Source organism: Nannobrachium achirus (genome assembly GCF_963921795.1).
Source record: "Nannobrachium achirus genome assembly, chromosome: 21".
Taxonomy (NCBI): Eukaryota; Metazoa; Chordata; class Actinopteri; order Myctophiformes; family Myctophidae; genus Nannobrachium; species Nannobrachium achirus.
In genome coordinates this window covers 42,765,623-42,784,225 of record NC_137828.1, presented here as the reverse complement: position 1 = coordinate 42,784,225, position 18,603 = coordinate 42,765,623, and the positions used below count along the sequence as shown (strand labels likewise).

The following is an 18,603-nucleotide window of genomic DNA, read 5'->3' as shown; positions in this document are numbered from 1 at the left end:
CCTGTGTCGACTGTGAGCTCAAACAGGAGGAGATCCATGCCTTTTCGACCGCACGGGGGGTCGGTGTAGCGGCGCCGACAGCTTCAAAGCCAAGATATTGCGCCAGCCACGACTGATCACGATCCCTGGGGGGTGGCGGGACCAGCGGGGGGGCATCCGGCTCGACGGACATCTCCGGCGATCCAGCGGCTGCGAGCTGGGCACCAGCATCCTCGGTGACGAGGGGGGGCGGGACCAGCGGGGGGGCATCCGGCTCGACGGACATCTCCGGCGATCCAGCGGCTGCGAGCTGGGCACCAGCATCCTCGGTGACGAGGGGGGGCGGGACCAGCGGGGGGGCATCCGGCTCGACGGACATCTCCGGCGATCCAGCGGCTGCGAGCTGGGCACCAGCATCCTCGGTGACGAGGGGGGGCGGCAGGGGGACATCCTCGGTGACGAGGGGGGGCGGCAGGGGGACATCCAGGGGGACATCCAGGTCCACGTCGGCGCTGTTGTTATCGGGCGGCGGCTCGAAAACCACGGCCGCGAGCTGGTCACAAGTAGCCTCAATGTTGGGGCTTTGCTGTAGAGAGCCGCGTGGGCAGCCATAGCACTCGTAACCAGTAGAACCCGTATCGATGTTACCACCGCTGGGGTTCTTTGTCTCCGAAAGCAGTTGTTGTTCCCTCGTGAGACGGGCGGCTTGCCGAGTGACTACGGGCCCTGGATGAACCTCAATATCACCAGAAAGAAGCAGAATAAAGTAAATGATGGACCGCCTGTCCATTCTGCCTATCTGGGGTTTGTTCTTAGTCAGCAGCAGCGACCCAAGGACCGTCAGTTTACCGAAGCCGAGATGTTTTGGCTCCGATCCAACGTGAAGGAAAAAAAACACTGCGTGATTCCTCTCCATTCCGCACGTTGGCTCCGATCCAACGTGGAGGAAAAAAAACACTGCGTGATTCCTCTCCATTCCGCACATAATTCTCCGTATATACAATTATGAGCGTTCCACGAGTCGGCAAACCATACAAGGAACAATAGGAAAAAAAGAAGAAAAAGTATCCCTCCTTTTCATTGTCCCTGGACGGAGCGAAAATGCGACTGCTCTGGCCGACTGCCAGCTTGTCTTCCATCCTTTATGGTGTGCCGCTTTTCCCACTTCGGTGGTTATTTGATCTTCCGTTTCCTTTCTCAGGAGTTGGCTTTGGTCTTCACGTTAATCCTTCCCAATCCAAGTTGTTCTCTGCAGGCCCAACAGCTGCTCTCACTGTCCCTTTGTTCAGAGAGCAACATTACATCACATTGTGTTGGATTCTTTTGTGTGGGTTTTAGCCTTGACTAGACAGCGAGAGGACAAGGTACTGTATTGGTTTTAGGAATGCATGACTCGGGACGTTGTGTGAACATGGCGAGAGAGGTTGACATTCTCTGACCCCCCCGTGGCCAACTGCCTGGCCCTGGGTCAGCATGGGTGTCCAGAGGGATAAACAGATACATTCCACAGGGTTGTATGGCTATTCTGAGCCATGAAGGCCGCTTCCCACATTAAGCCAGGATACAATACAACAGGTATTTACAACACTGTTTTTCAACCTTTTTCACATCAAGACACATTATTTATTTTGCATTTTGAGCCACGGACCACCATTAGATGAGATGTTAGCCTCTCAGACCCAGAACTTACCCCACTCTGTGTAGTTACTAGAGCAAAGGTTCTCAAAGTGGAGTCCGGGGACCCCAGGGGTCCTTGAGGGGGTTCAACGTTTTAACCACTTTAACCATATTTTATACTTTCACTATTCGAAAATAGCAGATATACAAACTATGAGCTTGTAGATCTACTATTTTTTTTAAATGTGTTCAAATATTTGATTATTATTATTTTTTGCTTCTGGGGTCCCTGGCACAAAACATTTCCAGATTGGGGTCTGCGGACAAATACATATCAATTTGGGGATCCCATCATGGCACGAAAGATTTTGAGAACTACTGTACTAGAGCAGTTGGATCAATGATGGCTGACACAGTGTGGTGGAACTTACCCTGTTGACCTTCTGCAGACTGGTGGTGGGCAGTGCAGCTAGGGTCTTGTAGTCCAGTTTTAGAGGCCCGGCGGTTAAGTTCTACAAGAGAGGAAAGACGAATCAGGTAAGAGAGAGAAAAGGGGCCTTGGTATTTTACTAAGGATGGGACGATAATCGTTATTATCGTTGGTAGTGATTAAGAAAATGCTCACAGTGCAGATTTAAATTTATCATGAAATTGTACTCCATCAAACACTAGGATGAATTAGCTTTAATTGAGCTGGAAATTCAGCACCACCTTGATGTTTGATAAAAACAGACCTGTAAGGAACGCATTTGGTACGCTCTTATTTCACTCTACACAAATCGTTTTTTGTAACACATTGTGAGCTTGTAGATCTGCTATTTTGTGCGAGCGTTCCCTCCAGAATAGGGATGCTGGGGGTTCAAGTGGTTAAACGAAAGAGGCATTTTAAGTTTTGAGCATATTTTGATCATCGCAATAATATTGTTAATCTCAATTATTTTTGCCACAATAACGGTGACATATCCTTTTCACATCGTCCCGTCCCTATTTTAAGAAACCAGGTGGGAGGATTCTCAGGTCAACACTGGCCTACTGTACACATGGATGCTGCCAACAGTGAACAAAGCAAGGGCAGTAAAGCATGAATGATCCTATGGAGATGTCGTTATGATGTTTGTAGACAGACCCCCTTCTTTCTGCCCAGACAAGAGACCTGTCTGAGGACCTGTGTCCGACCAGGAAGACTCTCACCTCCGTCTCCTCCTCCAGCAATCGAGTCGCCTCCTCACGCTCCAATCGCATACGCTCCTTCACCAGGAAAGAGGGGGGTAAAGTAGGTAGACACCCAATCACACACACAGAGCCACACCAATGAGTGTTAGCAGTGAAATGAGAATGAAATGATGATGGAGAGGGAGGGGGGGTTTGCATTGAAGGAAGGGTAATGAATGAATGTTAAAGGGGATGAAATGGAAGGAACAATAATAATAATGAACGGAGGAGATGGTGTATGAATGAATGGTAATGGTCCAAATCCAAACACACCGAAAAGAGGAGGGGAGGAGGGAGGAAGGGAGAAAGAAAAGGAGTGGAGGGAATACAGAGGAAAAGAAAAGGATAGAACCCACACACACATTAGAAAGTGCTCTGTTGAATGGTTTACCGGGGCAGAAAACAAAAAGCATGCAAGGTAGGACTTTATGGACACAATGCCCAGCAGAAGCAACATTCACCCAATGGAACTGGAGCTCTGGACACCAAAAGGACACCTGGTGTCCCTACTTTGCACATGTCATTCTAGGTGAAGAATGTCAAATATTTTCTCCTCATACAATGAAGTGCATAGGGCATCAGTGGTTAAAGGGATATTTCAAACATGTTTGGGGTCATTTTAATAACATCTACTCTGGCTTCTGTGTTTCAGATCATTCAGATCTTTGAGAGTCATCACGCCCCTTCCTATACAAACCCTTCATAACCCTTCGTAACTTCAAACCTTTTTCCACGATGGATCTATTGAAAACCATCCATGGTTCTGGTGACTTATATTGTCCTTCTAATACGTCAGGGTCCGTCTTTGTTCATGTATTTTTTATAATTTATTTGGAAAATAAAAAGTCTAATAACCTTTGTGTATTAGAAGGACAATATCAGTCACCAGTACCAAGAGAACTGGTGTTTTTAATGAATCTAACATGGTTAAAATGGAGTTCGAAGTTACAATGGGTTTGTATAGGAAGGGGCGTGTCTGACGAATATCAAAGATCTTCTAAATACAGAATCAAGCAATTTAAAAACTGTCTGGGGTGCTCAGAAAACACAGAGTGGACGTTAAAATGACCCCAAACATGTTTGAAAGTGAAATATCCTCTTAAGTGGTTAACTGAGGTTGATATTTGGTCACTTTCTGAACCACCATGGACCATAAGTCAACTCCATCATCCTAGAACTATTTCTGAAAGTACATCTAACTAGTGATCTCACAGCTGGTAGATCTTCTCCAGCATTTCACTGATGGATCTTCTACAGTATTTCACTCACCACTTTCTCCATCTCTTCCCGCTCCCACTGCGACGTCTCCCTCACCATCTCAGACTCCTGGACAAGGGGAGGTCAACGTTTAACCACATGAACCCTACTAGCTTCCCTATCCTGGGTGAACAATCGAGGGAAAATAGCAGATCTACAAGATTGTAGATAAGCCATTTTCGCTACAGAGATTAGAGGCCGGAAAAAGGCGTGGACCAAGTACAAAGCCCTGGGGGACCTCGGTAAACGAGGGTTCATGCTGTTAAGAAGCATAAACACACAGACGTTCAGACATCAGCTTATTCTATTGGTTACCAGTGAGGCTTGTTTTGACTTGCTTTGTAACTTTATTTTTAAATTAATATTTTCGATTTTTTTTTTTTACATTGTCAATTCTTTTTTTTTAACATGTTCAAAATAAAGACTTTCATTCATTCATTCATTGTATTGTGGTGAGTTCCCACCTTCTGTAAGATCTCCATCTCCTCCGGGCTCAGGTCTCTATCTATGGAGGAGATGCTCTCCATGCTGTTCTTGCGAACGATGCCCGACGATGCAAACGGGTTGGCGATGATGCCAGGAGAGGCCTGAGGGTGGACATACAGACGCGAACACAGTTAAATTTGACTAGGAAATATACGCCATAGTAACCTCAATTTAACCAGAAAACATTTACATAAAAAAAAAAAGTGGTACGGTTTTGAAATATAGGAAACTTGGCTTTCTTGAATGACATGTTAAAATATACGGTAAGAGAATCTAAATGATCATCTATATTTTAGCAATACTGATTGATAAACTTGAGGCAACAAATGCCCCCCTCCCCAAAAATGAATGTATAACATATTGTAAAATAATTAATCACCGTCAGACGTTCATTCATGAGCTGTCGTGAACATTTCTCAAAATATATATTTTGACATTCACTCTGTCACTTAGTATATCGTCTCTGTCGGGTGGAAACCTCATATGTCCAAAACTGTTACTTTTCAGGATTCAAATTCATGCAGCATTTCGAGCTTGTAGATTTGCTACTTTTGATGCTTTTATGTGACGCTTATAGTATGTTAGTTTACAAAAAAAACATAAAAAGTTAGAACATGGAGATAAGAAGTTTTCCCCCCGACAGTGACGAATCTGATAATAATTATATGTTTGTGTTGTTGCTGAACAGTGAACACACATCGTCTCCCTGACTCATGGTTGGCGTCTTTCTCACCTCCACGGCAGCCACATTGTGTGCGTCAAATCCGTCACACACCAGCATGACCAGGGTGTCTCCCACGGCGCGGAGCACCCGCACCGCCTCGGTGTGCGTCATGCCCAGCAGACTGTGGTTGCTCACCTCCAGGATGCGCATGCCCACCTGCAGACGAGCGTCTCTGGCGGCCGCACCCGTCGAGCTCACCTTGGATGAGCAGAGGGCAGAGATGGAGATACAGTCAATTCAACCTTTATTTGTCACATACAGGTCTTAACGCACTTAAGAACAGCAGTGAAAGATGCAGAAATTAGGCATAAGACTATGGGCATAAAGACAAGCTGTATTTGCAAAAGTTCCATAAAAGATTATAAATAATGTTGTATATAAATATGTATGTGCAAAAACAATTACTGTATGATAAGCAGTGTTGGACAAGTTACTTTAAATTAGTAACTAGTTGTAGTTACTGCTTCAAAAAGTAACTTAAGTCAATTTACTAGTTACTGCATTATGAAAGTAACCAGTTACATTACTAGTTACATTTGCGTTACTTTAATCCATTTCATTTGCTTTAATATTAACGTATACATTTTCATGTTGCTGCGGCACAAGATGACAGCTCTTAATGTTCATCTATGGGAGCTCACTGATGAAAGCTAGTAGATATAGGAAGGAATCACATCTTCAACAACATTGAAACTAGTTTTAATTCTGCCTGGTTTTAGACTGGAGCAGACGGCTCAACGTAATCTTGAACACGTCTCCATGTTGAACGTGCATGGGCGTTCCTGATCATTTTCATTACCGAATTGGAAAAAGTAACCAGTTAAATTACAAGTTGGTGGAAAAAAAGTAGTTCAAGTAACGTGTTACTTTCTAACGCATTAGTTCCTACACAAAGCAATTCCCACCAGACCACTCTGGGATTGATCTCATTGCTATGCACCCACACACACACGCACGCACGCACGTACGCATGCACGCACTTATGTTATTCACTGCTGGTGAATAACGATGATATTATATAGCAGCTGCAATCTTTACGTTATTTTGTTTTAAATCAAGGTTCAAGGTTATACTTTATATTGGTTATAAATATAATGTATATATCTTATGCACAGGTACACAAGAGTAAAACTTATTTTTGTTTGGCTTCCTTCACACAATGTAGCAGCACACAGGTAGGTCATAATAATAAAAGTAGACAAAAAGAAAAAGAAAAGGAAGAGAAAAACAAAAGCAAATAGAGTCAGCAGATTCATACTAACACAAACAGGATAATAAAAATTGGTCAGCATATGTAAAATGTACATAGAAGCTTGGTATATAATATACACCATCAGTTGCTGCCACAGTATAGTATATAAACACCACAGTGCAACAACTTTAGGTAGGAACAGCTAAGCATTAGGCCTACAGTTAAACAGCATTATTCTCAGTATTGTAAAGTACCTTCAACTAAATTGCTGCTGCCATAGACGCAGCTGTGTAGTGATTCTAACTGAAAAGACGTCTCTGCCTTCAAGGACTTTAATCTAGGGCTGCACAATATATCGGATTCTTAATCGCAATATCATATTGCAAAAGACTTTTACATAATGCAAAAGAGATTATTTAACATTCATTGCCAAATCAGTAGCCAGGTGAAATATGTTCGGTAAAGTCATATTCTTGGAATGCAAATATAATCCATTTCTTTCTTCTTATTTCTCAGTGTGTGCATACAGCAGGCTATTCATTGTCTGGGTTTCTATGTAATGTTAGCAGCAAACCTAAGGCAGAAAGACATTAAAACGGTATACCACAGTATTTATTTACTCATGTCGTCATCGCAATATTCAACAATGTTATCCTATATTGCATGTTTTACCCATTATCGTGCAGCCCTACAGCAATCTAATTTATCATCTGACTGGGACTGCAAGATCCTCTGTGTGTGTAAGCATGCAGTGAGTGGAGAGCAGCTCCAGTACCTTGGAGATGAAGATGCCCTCGTCAGTGGTGTCGAAGGGGTTGCCAGCGTGACCTTTGGCTCCTCCACGGATGCTAATACCAAGCTTCTCACCGGGCTGCTTATGGATGACGATCTCCTGTAATGACACGCACACACACACGCGCACACACACACACACACACACACACACACACACACACACACACACACACACACACACACACACACACACACACACACACACACACACACACACACACACACACACACACACACACACACACACACACACACACACACACACACACACACACACAGTTAAGTTCAGACAGATTGGACAAAATTGCATTTTATTAATTATTTTCAATTTCCAAACACCTGTAAATGATGACATTTAAAACATCTGACAAGCAGGACTGTGCTTTTTTGAACAAATCTGGACATGTTCCACTCACCTGCATGCCAGGCGGTGAAGGGTCCCTGCGCACCAGCATGGTGATCTCCTGCTTGTTGGCCAGCAGCGCTCTGACGGCCTCCTGGTGTGTGGCGTGACGCAGGTCTATGGCGTTCACCTCCAGGATGCGGTCCCCCACGCGCAGGCCGCTCTGGGACGCCAGGCCCTGGGCAATTACCTGCACAACACAACAACAAAGGTATAAGATAGGCAGGCGAAGATATTGAAAGGCTAGACAAATGACATATATGTATGAGAGATTGTGAAAATCCCACAAGTTTCTAAATGCTTCCGTCATAGTCTGGAGCAAACGGTAGCTCAAAAAATAATCAGAGGTCGCGCAAATTTGTACTATATATAAAAAAATAAGCGTAGCTGTTAAGCAGAAATGGACATTTTTACGTAAAAGTATTTTCCTGAACAGAAATTGCGAACAGATGACAGCTTCCATTCTCGGTTTTTGGGAGGTTTCATTCCAGACTCTATAGTATTCTGAGATTGTGGAATAGTTGTCTGGCTACACGAGACTAGTGAAAGATATAAACAGAGATAATGGTTAATCCAAAAATAGAAGATCTACACTTGATTATAGGTCAGCCTTTTTTGTGCATCTGCCTTTACATGAGAGTATAAATAAAGATCTGTCAGTGTAATACCTTTGAGATGAATACCCCGGGCTCATTAATGCCAAACGGGTGACTGGCGTGGTCACTGCCACCCACGATGCTCAGGCCCAGGGGACCACCCGACTTCACCAGGGTCACTTCCTGTTAGGATAACAAGCACAGCAAGGGTTGTGTTGTGTACAATGGATTCCAAACAACCTTTTAGGGCTTTGAGAAATAAGAAAAAGGGGGAATCATCAGTTTCAAAGCATATTCTTCTATTGACGGTGGTCAAAACATTTACACAGTTGTTGGGTACACACAGGGTGTTAGTTAGAAGTACATGAATATACAAGACGTTGCGAGTATAAAGTACATGAGGTCTTCGTCTAACTACAACTAATAGGTTTGAGAAACACTAATCTACTACTGTGGCATGCAAGTGACACTGTCCTATGTGCTTATCCTTGAAATAGGCCGCAATATCTGGTGTGCATTATTCCACAAATTTAAGAGTTAAGATCTGTTTATTTGACAGGGACCTTGCTCATTAATGGACATGTCAGTTTTCACTTCAATGTAAATGAGCCAGATTTAGCCCGCTGTGGGCTAATTTCCATCTGCAGTCCCTGGACCCCCATTGGTGGTGATCAACCCCCCCAATCCAACCCTTGATGCTGAGTGCCAAGCAGGGAGGCATTGGGTCCCATTTTTATAGTCTTTGGTATGACCCGGCCGGGGAATTGAACCCCCGACCTCCCAGTCTCAGGGCGGACACTCTAACCACAAGGCCACTGAGCTGGTCAGTCAGACAGACAGACAGACAGACAGACAGACAGACAGACAGACAGGATCCCCATTGGTGGTGGTGATCAACCCCCCCAATCCAACCCTTGATGCTGAGTGCCAAGCATGGGGAGTGGGGACCATACATTATGTCAGTGGTGGACAGTAACTAAGTACATTTACTTGCGTACTGTACTTCAATACATGTTTTGAGCATATGCACTTTACTTGAGTATTTGTATTTTTGGATGACTTTCATTCCACTACATTTCAAAGACATACAGTATATTGCACTTTTAACACCACTACATTTCTAGGAAGGGAAAAAACACTTGAGCCGTACTTCAAAATAGCAAATCAATAGCTCACAACGCGTGACAATGTGAAATGTTGTTAGCTTGAAGATCTTTAAGGTACAAATGACGGGGAGTATCTTTACTTCGACTCAAGTACATGGGGTTGAGTACACTGTCCACCACTGCATTTTATAAAAAACATGTTCACACTCTACAGTACGGCATCAATTTATAGCTTCATACCGTGCACCACCTTCTCTGGAGCTGGGTAGCATTTAGGATAAGGGGCCAGATGAACACACATTAAAGCTAATGGATTTTATATTAGCACCAATGACGCTTCTACAGCATGATCTATTATCAAAGGGCTCCTATAATGATTATACGAAAGCATTATTTGTGTTATACTGGGTCTTAATGCAGCCCCTGATTTAAGCCTCTGTCTGAAACAAGCCATATTAGCTCCTCTCTCTGTCTCTCCCTAAATAAAAAGCAGAAAATAAGGAAAATCATAACAAGTCCCCTTTAACCCCTTAAATCCTATATGGTCCCTTCAGGGCTCCATACTAGTGTCTTTTCTGTCATTGTGGGGAAAGCTTTTGCTGAAAATAACCGGTCGATCTGACAATCTGATCATTTCTGAAAAGCTTTCCCCCACAAATACAGATGTGTGGCTAAAAGTAGCTACCATTCATCCGCCTAGTGGTGGTCTTACCTCGATGGGGTACTCATCCTCCAGCTGGCTCAGGTGGTTGAGGCGCTCGTCCGTGGGGTCCTCCTGGTCCGGGGAGTCGGAGGGCTCTGGGGGTGGGGGGGAGTGGGCCCGGGCCCGGGACAGGCCCGGTGAGGAGCCCCCGGCTGGGGTCTGGTCTCGCTCCACCAGCAGGGAAATGGTGGGGGAGGTGCCAGTAAGCAGCGCTACTGCCTGGTCATGTCTGGCCTCTGTCATGTCTACACCATTGATCTGAATATATGATAGCAAAAAACCAACCGGAGGAAGGAGTCAGCTTACTGACACTCTCCTCATGGAGGAGGAGAAACCCTGGACCTTGCTGCTGGTCACCAAGGGACAGATTTCTGTTCCCCTCGTCAGGCTATTATACTGTACCAGACACTGCTGGAGCAGCTTTCAACTCTTTCAGAGTAAGTGATATTTTTTTTTTGGTTAAAACAAAACTTATTTTGTTTTGTTAAAAGGCAGAAGCACAATATTCTGATAGTAATCATTGCTATAGTCTCCCTGTCTCTCCAGCTCTTTGATAGAAAATACATTTTCAGGTAGGTGACAAACTTTCAGTCAATCAATCAGGAGTGAGTACCCATTTATCAGCTTCATTTTTATAGTGTCCCAGTTCCTCTCATTTCTGATTGGATAAAATTGGTATCCTGACCTGAAAATGCATTTTCTGTTTAATAAAGAACTGGAGAGACATGGAGACTCCTGTCACTGAATAAACACCCTATAGCAATGAGCTATCACCAGCACGATCCGAATATAGAGCTATTTAACACTTATTTTAACCAAAGAAAATCACTTACCCTACCTTTAAAATCCTCATCCCTCAATGAATCCATTTCAAATGTCTCATATCTATGCAGCTCTCCAGTCAAACACCAGCAAGCAGGCCCCCCAGAAAGTTTCATTTTAACACATCTAGAATGCATCCATGACTAGGGGGGGCCACAATTACAGCTCCCCCACCCCCCAAAACCGGGAGTATTAAATGAATGCACACTTTGTGCATGCGCACATCCATTCATGCACGTTCACATGTATACGCACCATAGGTGTTGCATAGTGGCCAAGTGGAGGCAACGACTGATTGACCCACCATCATCAGCGTTGAATTCAAGACACGCAAAGCATTGTTCATGTTTTCTATTTAGTACAGTGAGCATGTGCACATGAACAGAACATGATAGATTTATGCAACCACTGAAAACAACTATTATTATTATTTCAAGTGTGGGTGAATTGTGGACAATTCTGTAGTGAATGTTGAAAACCTCGGGGGAAATATTAGTGTTTTAGAGATCCGTGTTGGGACACAGCTGGAAACCGGGACAATCCCAGCCAAACTGGGACAATCCCAGCCAAACTGGGACGTCAGGTCACCCTATGTATCTATGACCATTGTTGTTTTGATCCAGGTATTAGTACCGATTTGCAGAGGTGCCGGCTACATGCCCAAAGTGAGTACTGTTATTTGAAAAAAAGGATCCACCACCATTACAGAGTGATAGGAACAGGCACAGAGGAGAGAAAGTTAGCGAGGGGACGGTGGGGCAGGGACGCCCACGAGCTGGCAGAGGTTCTCTATGGGGGCTGAGCAGAGGGGGTCAAGCTTTTAGTCAGTCTGTTCAAGCACGCTAAGTTAACTCTCAAATACCTGGAACGCGCCCGAGTCGCGTTAGATTTGAACCACTTAACCATTAGTTTATGCTTTAACTATTGAAAAATAGCAGATATACAAGCTCACAGCGCGGCACCGAGTGCCGCACTGCGAGCTTGTAGATGTGCTATTTTTGAAAAATCGTGAAAATTAGTGCAAGTCTTTGAATATCTTTGACCCGATCTTTGACCCGACTTCTAAATTCTTCCTCTAAATCATGCTGTTCTCAAACCTTTTCATGTCAAGGACCCCCAAAATTACAGGTATTTGGCCACGGACACCCATCTCAAAATATGTTGTCCCAGGGACCACCCAGAAGCAAATATTTGAGTTACAAATGTTCACTTTTAAGTAGATATATTCAAAAACTTGCAAAAACAAATCATGATTTTTCAAAAATAGCAGATCTACAAGCTCGCAGCACGGCACCGAGAGCTTGTATATCTGCTATTTTTCAATAGTTAAAGCAGTCAATAATCCTAGGCCTAAATGGGTTAATGGGGGTGTAAGAGATATGGGTTTGTAAAAATAAAAGCTCCATATTATTCCGGTCATTGCTAGTGTTTGTTCCGTAACAGGAGTCTCTCCCCATCCCTCTAGCTGTATGGCATAACATTTTCATGTACCAGCTTAATTTTAAAGTGTTCTCTCTCCTGATTGGATAAAACAAGTGGTTTGCTAGAACATAGAAGTCTATAAATGGCACACACAAGCTCCACCCCCCCTACCTTCACAGATTGTAAAGTAAAGTTTACTATGCCAACCTGAACATTTGTTTTCTGTTTACCAACGTTAAGTAAGCAGGTCGGAGTGGTTTATTGTCTGTATCTTTCAATGTGCTAGCTCCTGGTAGATGGATTGCTGACACATCTATACTCAAACACTCAAACACCGATTTGGCGGTGCCTGTGATCAAGCCCAGAACCTTGTGGTCCAAGGGCGAGTGTGCTACGGACGGAGCTACAGTACCCTGACACTGTTTTCTAAAGAACTGGAGAGACATGAAGACCCATGCAACTGAACACTATATAGCAATGATTTTTATCGGAATATATAGAGCTTATTTTAAAAACTAAATCTCACACTCCCTATAAAATGAAAGGGGTGGGGGGGGGAGGCACCATTGCACATACCTCTATCTCTGAACTAGCTGATGCAATCTTAAGTTCATCAACTTAATACCTTCTTGCCTTTGCTCACTTAAAAACACAAGCGGCGGCATTAATCGCAGCCCAAACAGAATGAATTGTAAGTTAGTAAAGGCAACCAGGAGAGTTCTTCTTAATAAGCTGCCTTAACACACTACCGTATAAGGCATGATAGCTCTTACATCACTTCTGGAACAATACTAGCACTATGCATGGTTTGTTGGATAAACAATTATACCTTTGCACGGTGCTGAACTGAGCGAGGTGGCCATGTTGGGCACAGAAAGGCACTAATAATAATAAATCAACGTGCGGCCCTCTGGTCCACGGAAGAAACAGAGGCCAGCGCTGACCTGGCAGTACCTGCTCTTACCAATATGGCTGCTTAATGCTACTGCAGCTGCTGCTATGGTAATGCATGAGTGCCTTCACCATGTCAGCGGACCCACAGGCTCGGACCGCACCACACCTTAAACCCCACCAGCACCCAGCAGGTAGGCAGGGAGACTAAGCAACTGTGCATTAGTAGTAAAGCATGCAGAGGAAGAGACTGTCTGGGAGAGATGGAATTGGACTCAAGAGTGAGAGAGAGACAATAGAGAGAAGGAGCAGGAGAAACTGCGTAGAATGAGAAATAGAGAAGGCCGGGAGATTGATCTAAAACCCAGCAAAAAAGAAAGCAAATAGGAAAAATCATTCATTCTGATTCTGGCATTGCCAGAAAGAAGGGCTTGCCAGAGAAAGACAACGGTTATTATCAATCCAAAGAACGGAAGAATGCGATGTGGAGAGACAGTTGGGGGAGGAGTTACAAAACAAAAACTAAGAACATCTCAACATGTGTGACTGAAAAGTAAGGCTGGGATAATAAGCAATTTTGGAGAATCGAAAAAATCAGGACAAGATCAATAAATATCGACTTTGGTTGTAATTAGAATAAAAACGATATATTCAACAATATACTTCCAATTTCTCAAACTATCTTAAAGCCAATCACATCATCACAAAAACTGTGCAGTGCACATCATTACAAGGGAAAACAAGGAGGAGTGTTTGGGGAACCAAACTAAATATATATATATTGGTGCGTAGAATGTTTATCTTACAAGTTTATTCTTTCTTGCAAAACATAATCTTGCTTATCAATTTCATGGAGTTATAAAAAATGGATAAGCGGTCCCAGGCTTACTGAACTGACATGCAACTTCCATAACCGAAAGCATTTATGGATGGATGGATGGGAGTGAAAGCAAAAGCCAAGCTTTGAGGATGATAAGCGCAGAGGAAGGAGGGAGAGGCAGACAGACAGAGGGACAGACAGACGTAGCGGCGATAACATAAGAAACCCAAGTTTCTGCTGCAAACCAATTATGAGCTGTGCACCACAGGACAGGCATGATGTTAGATTTAACATGGGGATTATATTAGTGAGGTGATTTCTATTCATGGATGAGTCATGTGTTTTTGATTGATGAGGCGATTTCCTGCATCCAGTCTATATGGAAACCAACCTCAAGTTAGTTTTGGCCTATGTAACTTGGGACAGGACTTAAATTGCCTTGAGGGGCCAGAGGAGAGTTGTGTGTGATTGTTATTTGAGGACAACACTCATGGATTCAAGTAAAATAAAATGACTGACTGAAAAGCGTTGTTGGGCTAAGTCCTAAAAATCTGAGAAAAATGAAGCAGCATGAAGGGAGCAATGAATTGAATAAACAATGAATTAACAGTGGCTAGCCATGTCAGATTCCTGAATTTCTACGAGCTACAAACCAGGAAATTACCAATTCATTTTCAAGACGGAATACAAATTTTGATATCGATCTTAAGTCAAGCGCTGATAATTGACCATATTCACACAGCCGCCATTCAACGCCTGCATCCTTGCTGTGTCGAGGACGGTACCCGTCGAGAATGGCGCAGGATTAAAATGGTGTCTGCGTTAATATGGTCTATCTATGGAGAGAGGTTTAGGTGATGTACCAGTACTGTAGGATGGATAGTTTGTACTCACGGTGATCACCCTGTCTCCTACACACAGAGTACTGTCTCGACTGGCTGCACCACCCTCTGCAATGCGCGATATGTAGATTCCCTGAAAAACAGGAGACGACAAGTTGAGTTCACAGTCCGTATATTTATCTAGTGCAATGTTGGAGCAGTGGCTAAAACCAAGACAAAAAGAAAGAAAGACATGCCATCACCGGTTTACTTCCCGTATCTTCGTGAAGTAGGTGGCCTTTTTAGGAGGCCGAAAGCAGGTTGGAGTCTATTACTTCCAATGGAAGAGTGAACGTGAACACGGCTTCTGAATGATTATTAAGCCCCATGGTCAGTGAAGTAAATATTGGACCCGATCGTCACAAGCCACACAATATTCCCAAGATTTTCATATTAAAAATTAACACTTTTTTCAGGAGAAAATTACTTCACTATGAACCTTTCTCTGTCCCAGCAACACACTTGCGGGATCTAGCACCAGGTAGTTAATCAGGCAAGTAAGATCATTGGAAACAAACAACTGCAACTTCAGGATATATACAACCGCACCATAACCAAAAAGGCAATTCAGATTTGCAATGATTCTACACACCCTCTTTGCCCTTCATTTGAGCTGTTACCTCTAGCAAAAAAAGGTTACAAGACATCATTTGTGCCAACAGCAGTAGAAATTTTAAATCGGCAATGTTTAAATAGTTTCATAGTTTTCAATGCATTTGTGTATTCTATGTATGTTTTATTGTTGTATACTGACTTCCTGTGTGCCAAAGACAAATTTCCATTTTATGCTAAATTTAATGGACAATAACGTTTCCTTATCTTATTGTAAACATCGGACGTTCGTGAGATCAGATGACGCCCACATAGGAGACCATTTGTAGGAGTTTCTGTACCATTTCGCCTGTGGCTTTTGGATGGTTCAACTTTAATAATAATATATCTCTGGTTAAAACTCATTCCATTCAAGAGTAGCAGCTATTATTAAATTAGATGTCATAGGCGTACTTTAGCTTTCAATTTGAGATTCATCAAATTGATAGTAGGAATAGTTACTGTTCCGGTTGTGCTTTCCTAGACACCTCAGCCAGACACAGCAGGTGGGTGGGGGTTGGGGTGGGGTGTTTCTGGTTCGACGGGCAGCAATGGCCCAGCTGAATCACAGTGCTAACTCACAGCCCGTCTATAAGCAGGGGTTAGCAGATGGTCAGTGAGGGGACAATCTTACGACAGCTAAACCCAAATAAAGACCTCTTTTATTCAGGCTCATTAGTACTGGCAGCGGGGGTTCACAGAGGTATTTTTGGAGGTGTTTGGATAGGAACAAAAGACACAAAAGCAGTGTGTTGCTACAAAAAAAAATTGCATAGGCCTAAATTAATAAATAAAAAGACTATCAATCAAAACCACACATTTGATGAAGGGATAAACAGGAAGCACTGGGACAAGATCATCATAAAAAAAAAAAAAAAAAAAAAGTTTCTCCAAAAAAGAGTTTGCACAATTTGTTTACGGCAAGTGAATGAAAACACATTGAATCCCTGGGGCCTGGTTCACCCCCAAAACACAAAAGGTCCATTTAAACATGCAGGAACAAAGTCCACTCCTACAAAACCACCAGAGCGCAAACAAGAACCAAGCAATAACTGGTGAGGCACTGCATCCACACAAACTTTTAGAAGACAGGTGAAGACGTTTACAGACCTGTCTAAATCATAAGTTTATGCGTCCTTTCCCTCTTTGCAGGGCTCCTCGTGTTGTGTGCGTGTGCTGAAACAAGCCCTATTGCACAGGCCAGTGCACAGGCACAAATATACACCCCCCCCCCCCCCCCCCATGCTTCCCATGCCAGTTACAGCGGGCCTATCGAGTGTCAGGGGCTTGCTATTCATATCTTCCGTTGCCTGGGGGATGGCTTAAACCGCTGGGTGGCTAGAATAGATGCTGTGAAATGGCCTGACATGACTAATGCCCTCTGGCAAAAGCCATGCACAATTTTATGACCAAACCTCATCGAAAATTCTAAACGATTTATAGATGTCACACAAATATGACATAAGAATCATTGTGTGGTAGTCTTCGAATACGGCAGTGGTTCCCAAACTGGGGGTCGGGAGTCGGGACTCCCCAAATAGTTAATGTGAAAAAATCCCCCCCCAGCATTAAACAAACCAACATACAGTATGCAGGCCAGGGTATATGCACATTTATAAATGTAATTACTTTTAAGACCTTTGTAATATCAAATTGTCCAAATTGTCCAAAAGTATGTACTGTAAGAAAGACGCAAACAATGTTTATTTGTGAAAACGAGTCAAACTAAATGTAATGCTCCAGTTCAAATATGATTATTCTAGGGGGGGGTCATGGCCTGAAAAGTTTGGGAACCCTCGTCTATGGTAAGGATCACTTCTGCTCTTGCAACAAAGACGTTTGTTTGGATGCAGTTGTCATGCTGTTGACTATTGACATTTTGAATGTACAGTCTTGGGACACAGCCTACAAGAGGAGAGGTTAGAATATGACACCATGTGTACAAGGTCTTCCACCAAGCAGTCGCCAATGAAATATGTAACAGCTTGTTGAGAGAAAGCCCACGTGTGACTCCTACTCCTGCTGCAGTCTAGGTATTTAGCAGACACACTTATCCAGAGGACCACTTATACAGTGCCAGTTCAGAGTAAAGCCAAGTTCTCAGGTGGAAGACAGTACTGAAATGTTTTACTTAACTCATACCCCGCCATTTGCAAATACCTTCGTACTTTCATATGCCTCTGTCTCCATAGACTTCCATGTAATTCATAGTGCACTGATAATGTCATGTCCATGCCTAGATCATGCACCACGTGTGTGCAGATTGCTCACAGCTTTCAAACAAAAAAATCCAAATGGAAATCCGTCCAGGCATTCATGAACTAACAGCCATTATGTTTTCCTAAAATGTAAACAAAGATGGCTGCCATGTTTGAAAGATGGGGTTGCTATGGGGGTTAAACATGCAATTTCGCGATTGCCATCATGCCTACTACATTTTTTGGGGTCAATTTTTTAGCATATTCTCGGGACTATCGGGCCCAGCAGGGAATGAGTTAAGGAAAAGTATCAATAATGCAATGTAGATAGTAGATACTCGTATACTCTGTTACGAGTAGAAATTCCGTATCCAAAATGTACTTGAGTAAAGGTATCGGCATCAAACTATATTTAAAGTGGAAGACCACCCATTTTCAATATTGAACTATGTCATTAATATACCTTAGAGGAGTTGTGTGGAAAAAAAAAAGTTCCCCCTCTTCTGTGTTGCCTAGAACTGGAGGATTGATTTTGGGGTTTGTATTGCAAATTACAACTTGATCACATCACACATTGTACTTTACAATACAAACCCCAAAATCAATCCTCCAGTTCTAGGCACACAGAAGAGGGGGAACTTTTTTTTTTATTTCCACACAACTCCTCTAAGGTATATTAATGGCATAGTTCAATATTGAAAATGGGTGGTTTCCCCCTTTAAAGTGCCAAAAGTAAGAGTTCTCATTGTGCAGAATGTCCCATTTGACAAGTTCAAAATGTAGAAAAAATCTTTTGAAAATAGCCGACCTACAAGCTCACAATGCATCGCATCACGACGCATTGTTAGCTTGTAGATATGCCATTTTCAAATGGCCTAAATATATAGGGCTGAAGTGGTTAGTGTGTT

The 18,603-nt window shown here is 43.1% G+C and overlaps 1 protein-coding gene across 1 annotated transcript in view; it reads right to left on the bottom strand.

The window, feature by feature from the left end:
* scrib (scribble planar cell polarity protein) overlaps positions 1-18,603 on the bottom strand; it is a 139,354-nt gene that overhangs the window by 32,549 nt on the left and 88,202 nt on the right. The window contains exons 20-28 of the mRNA XM_080751786.1: positions 14,920-15,000; positions 10,080-10,328; positions 8,334-8,444; positions 7,679-7,855; positions 7,243-7,359; positions 5,285-5,473; positions 4,530-4,652; positions 4,078-4,134; positions 2,028-2,108 (exon numbers count right to left, since the gene is read on the bottom strand). Coding sequence (XP_080607912.1) covers positions 2,028-2,108; positions 4,078-4,134; positions 4,530-4,652; positions 5,285-5,473; positions 7,243-7,359; positions 7,679-7,855; positions 8,334-8,444; positions 10,080-10,328; positions 14,920-15,000 — 1,185 coding nt within the window. The remainder of the gene's footprint in view (positions 1-2,027; positions 2,109-4,077; positions 4,135-4,529; positions 4,653-5,284; positions 5,474-7,242; positions 7,360-7,678; positions 7,856-8,333; positions 8,445-10,079; positions 10,329-14,919; positions 15,001-18,603) is intronic.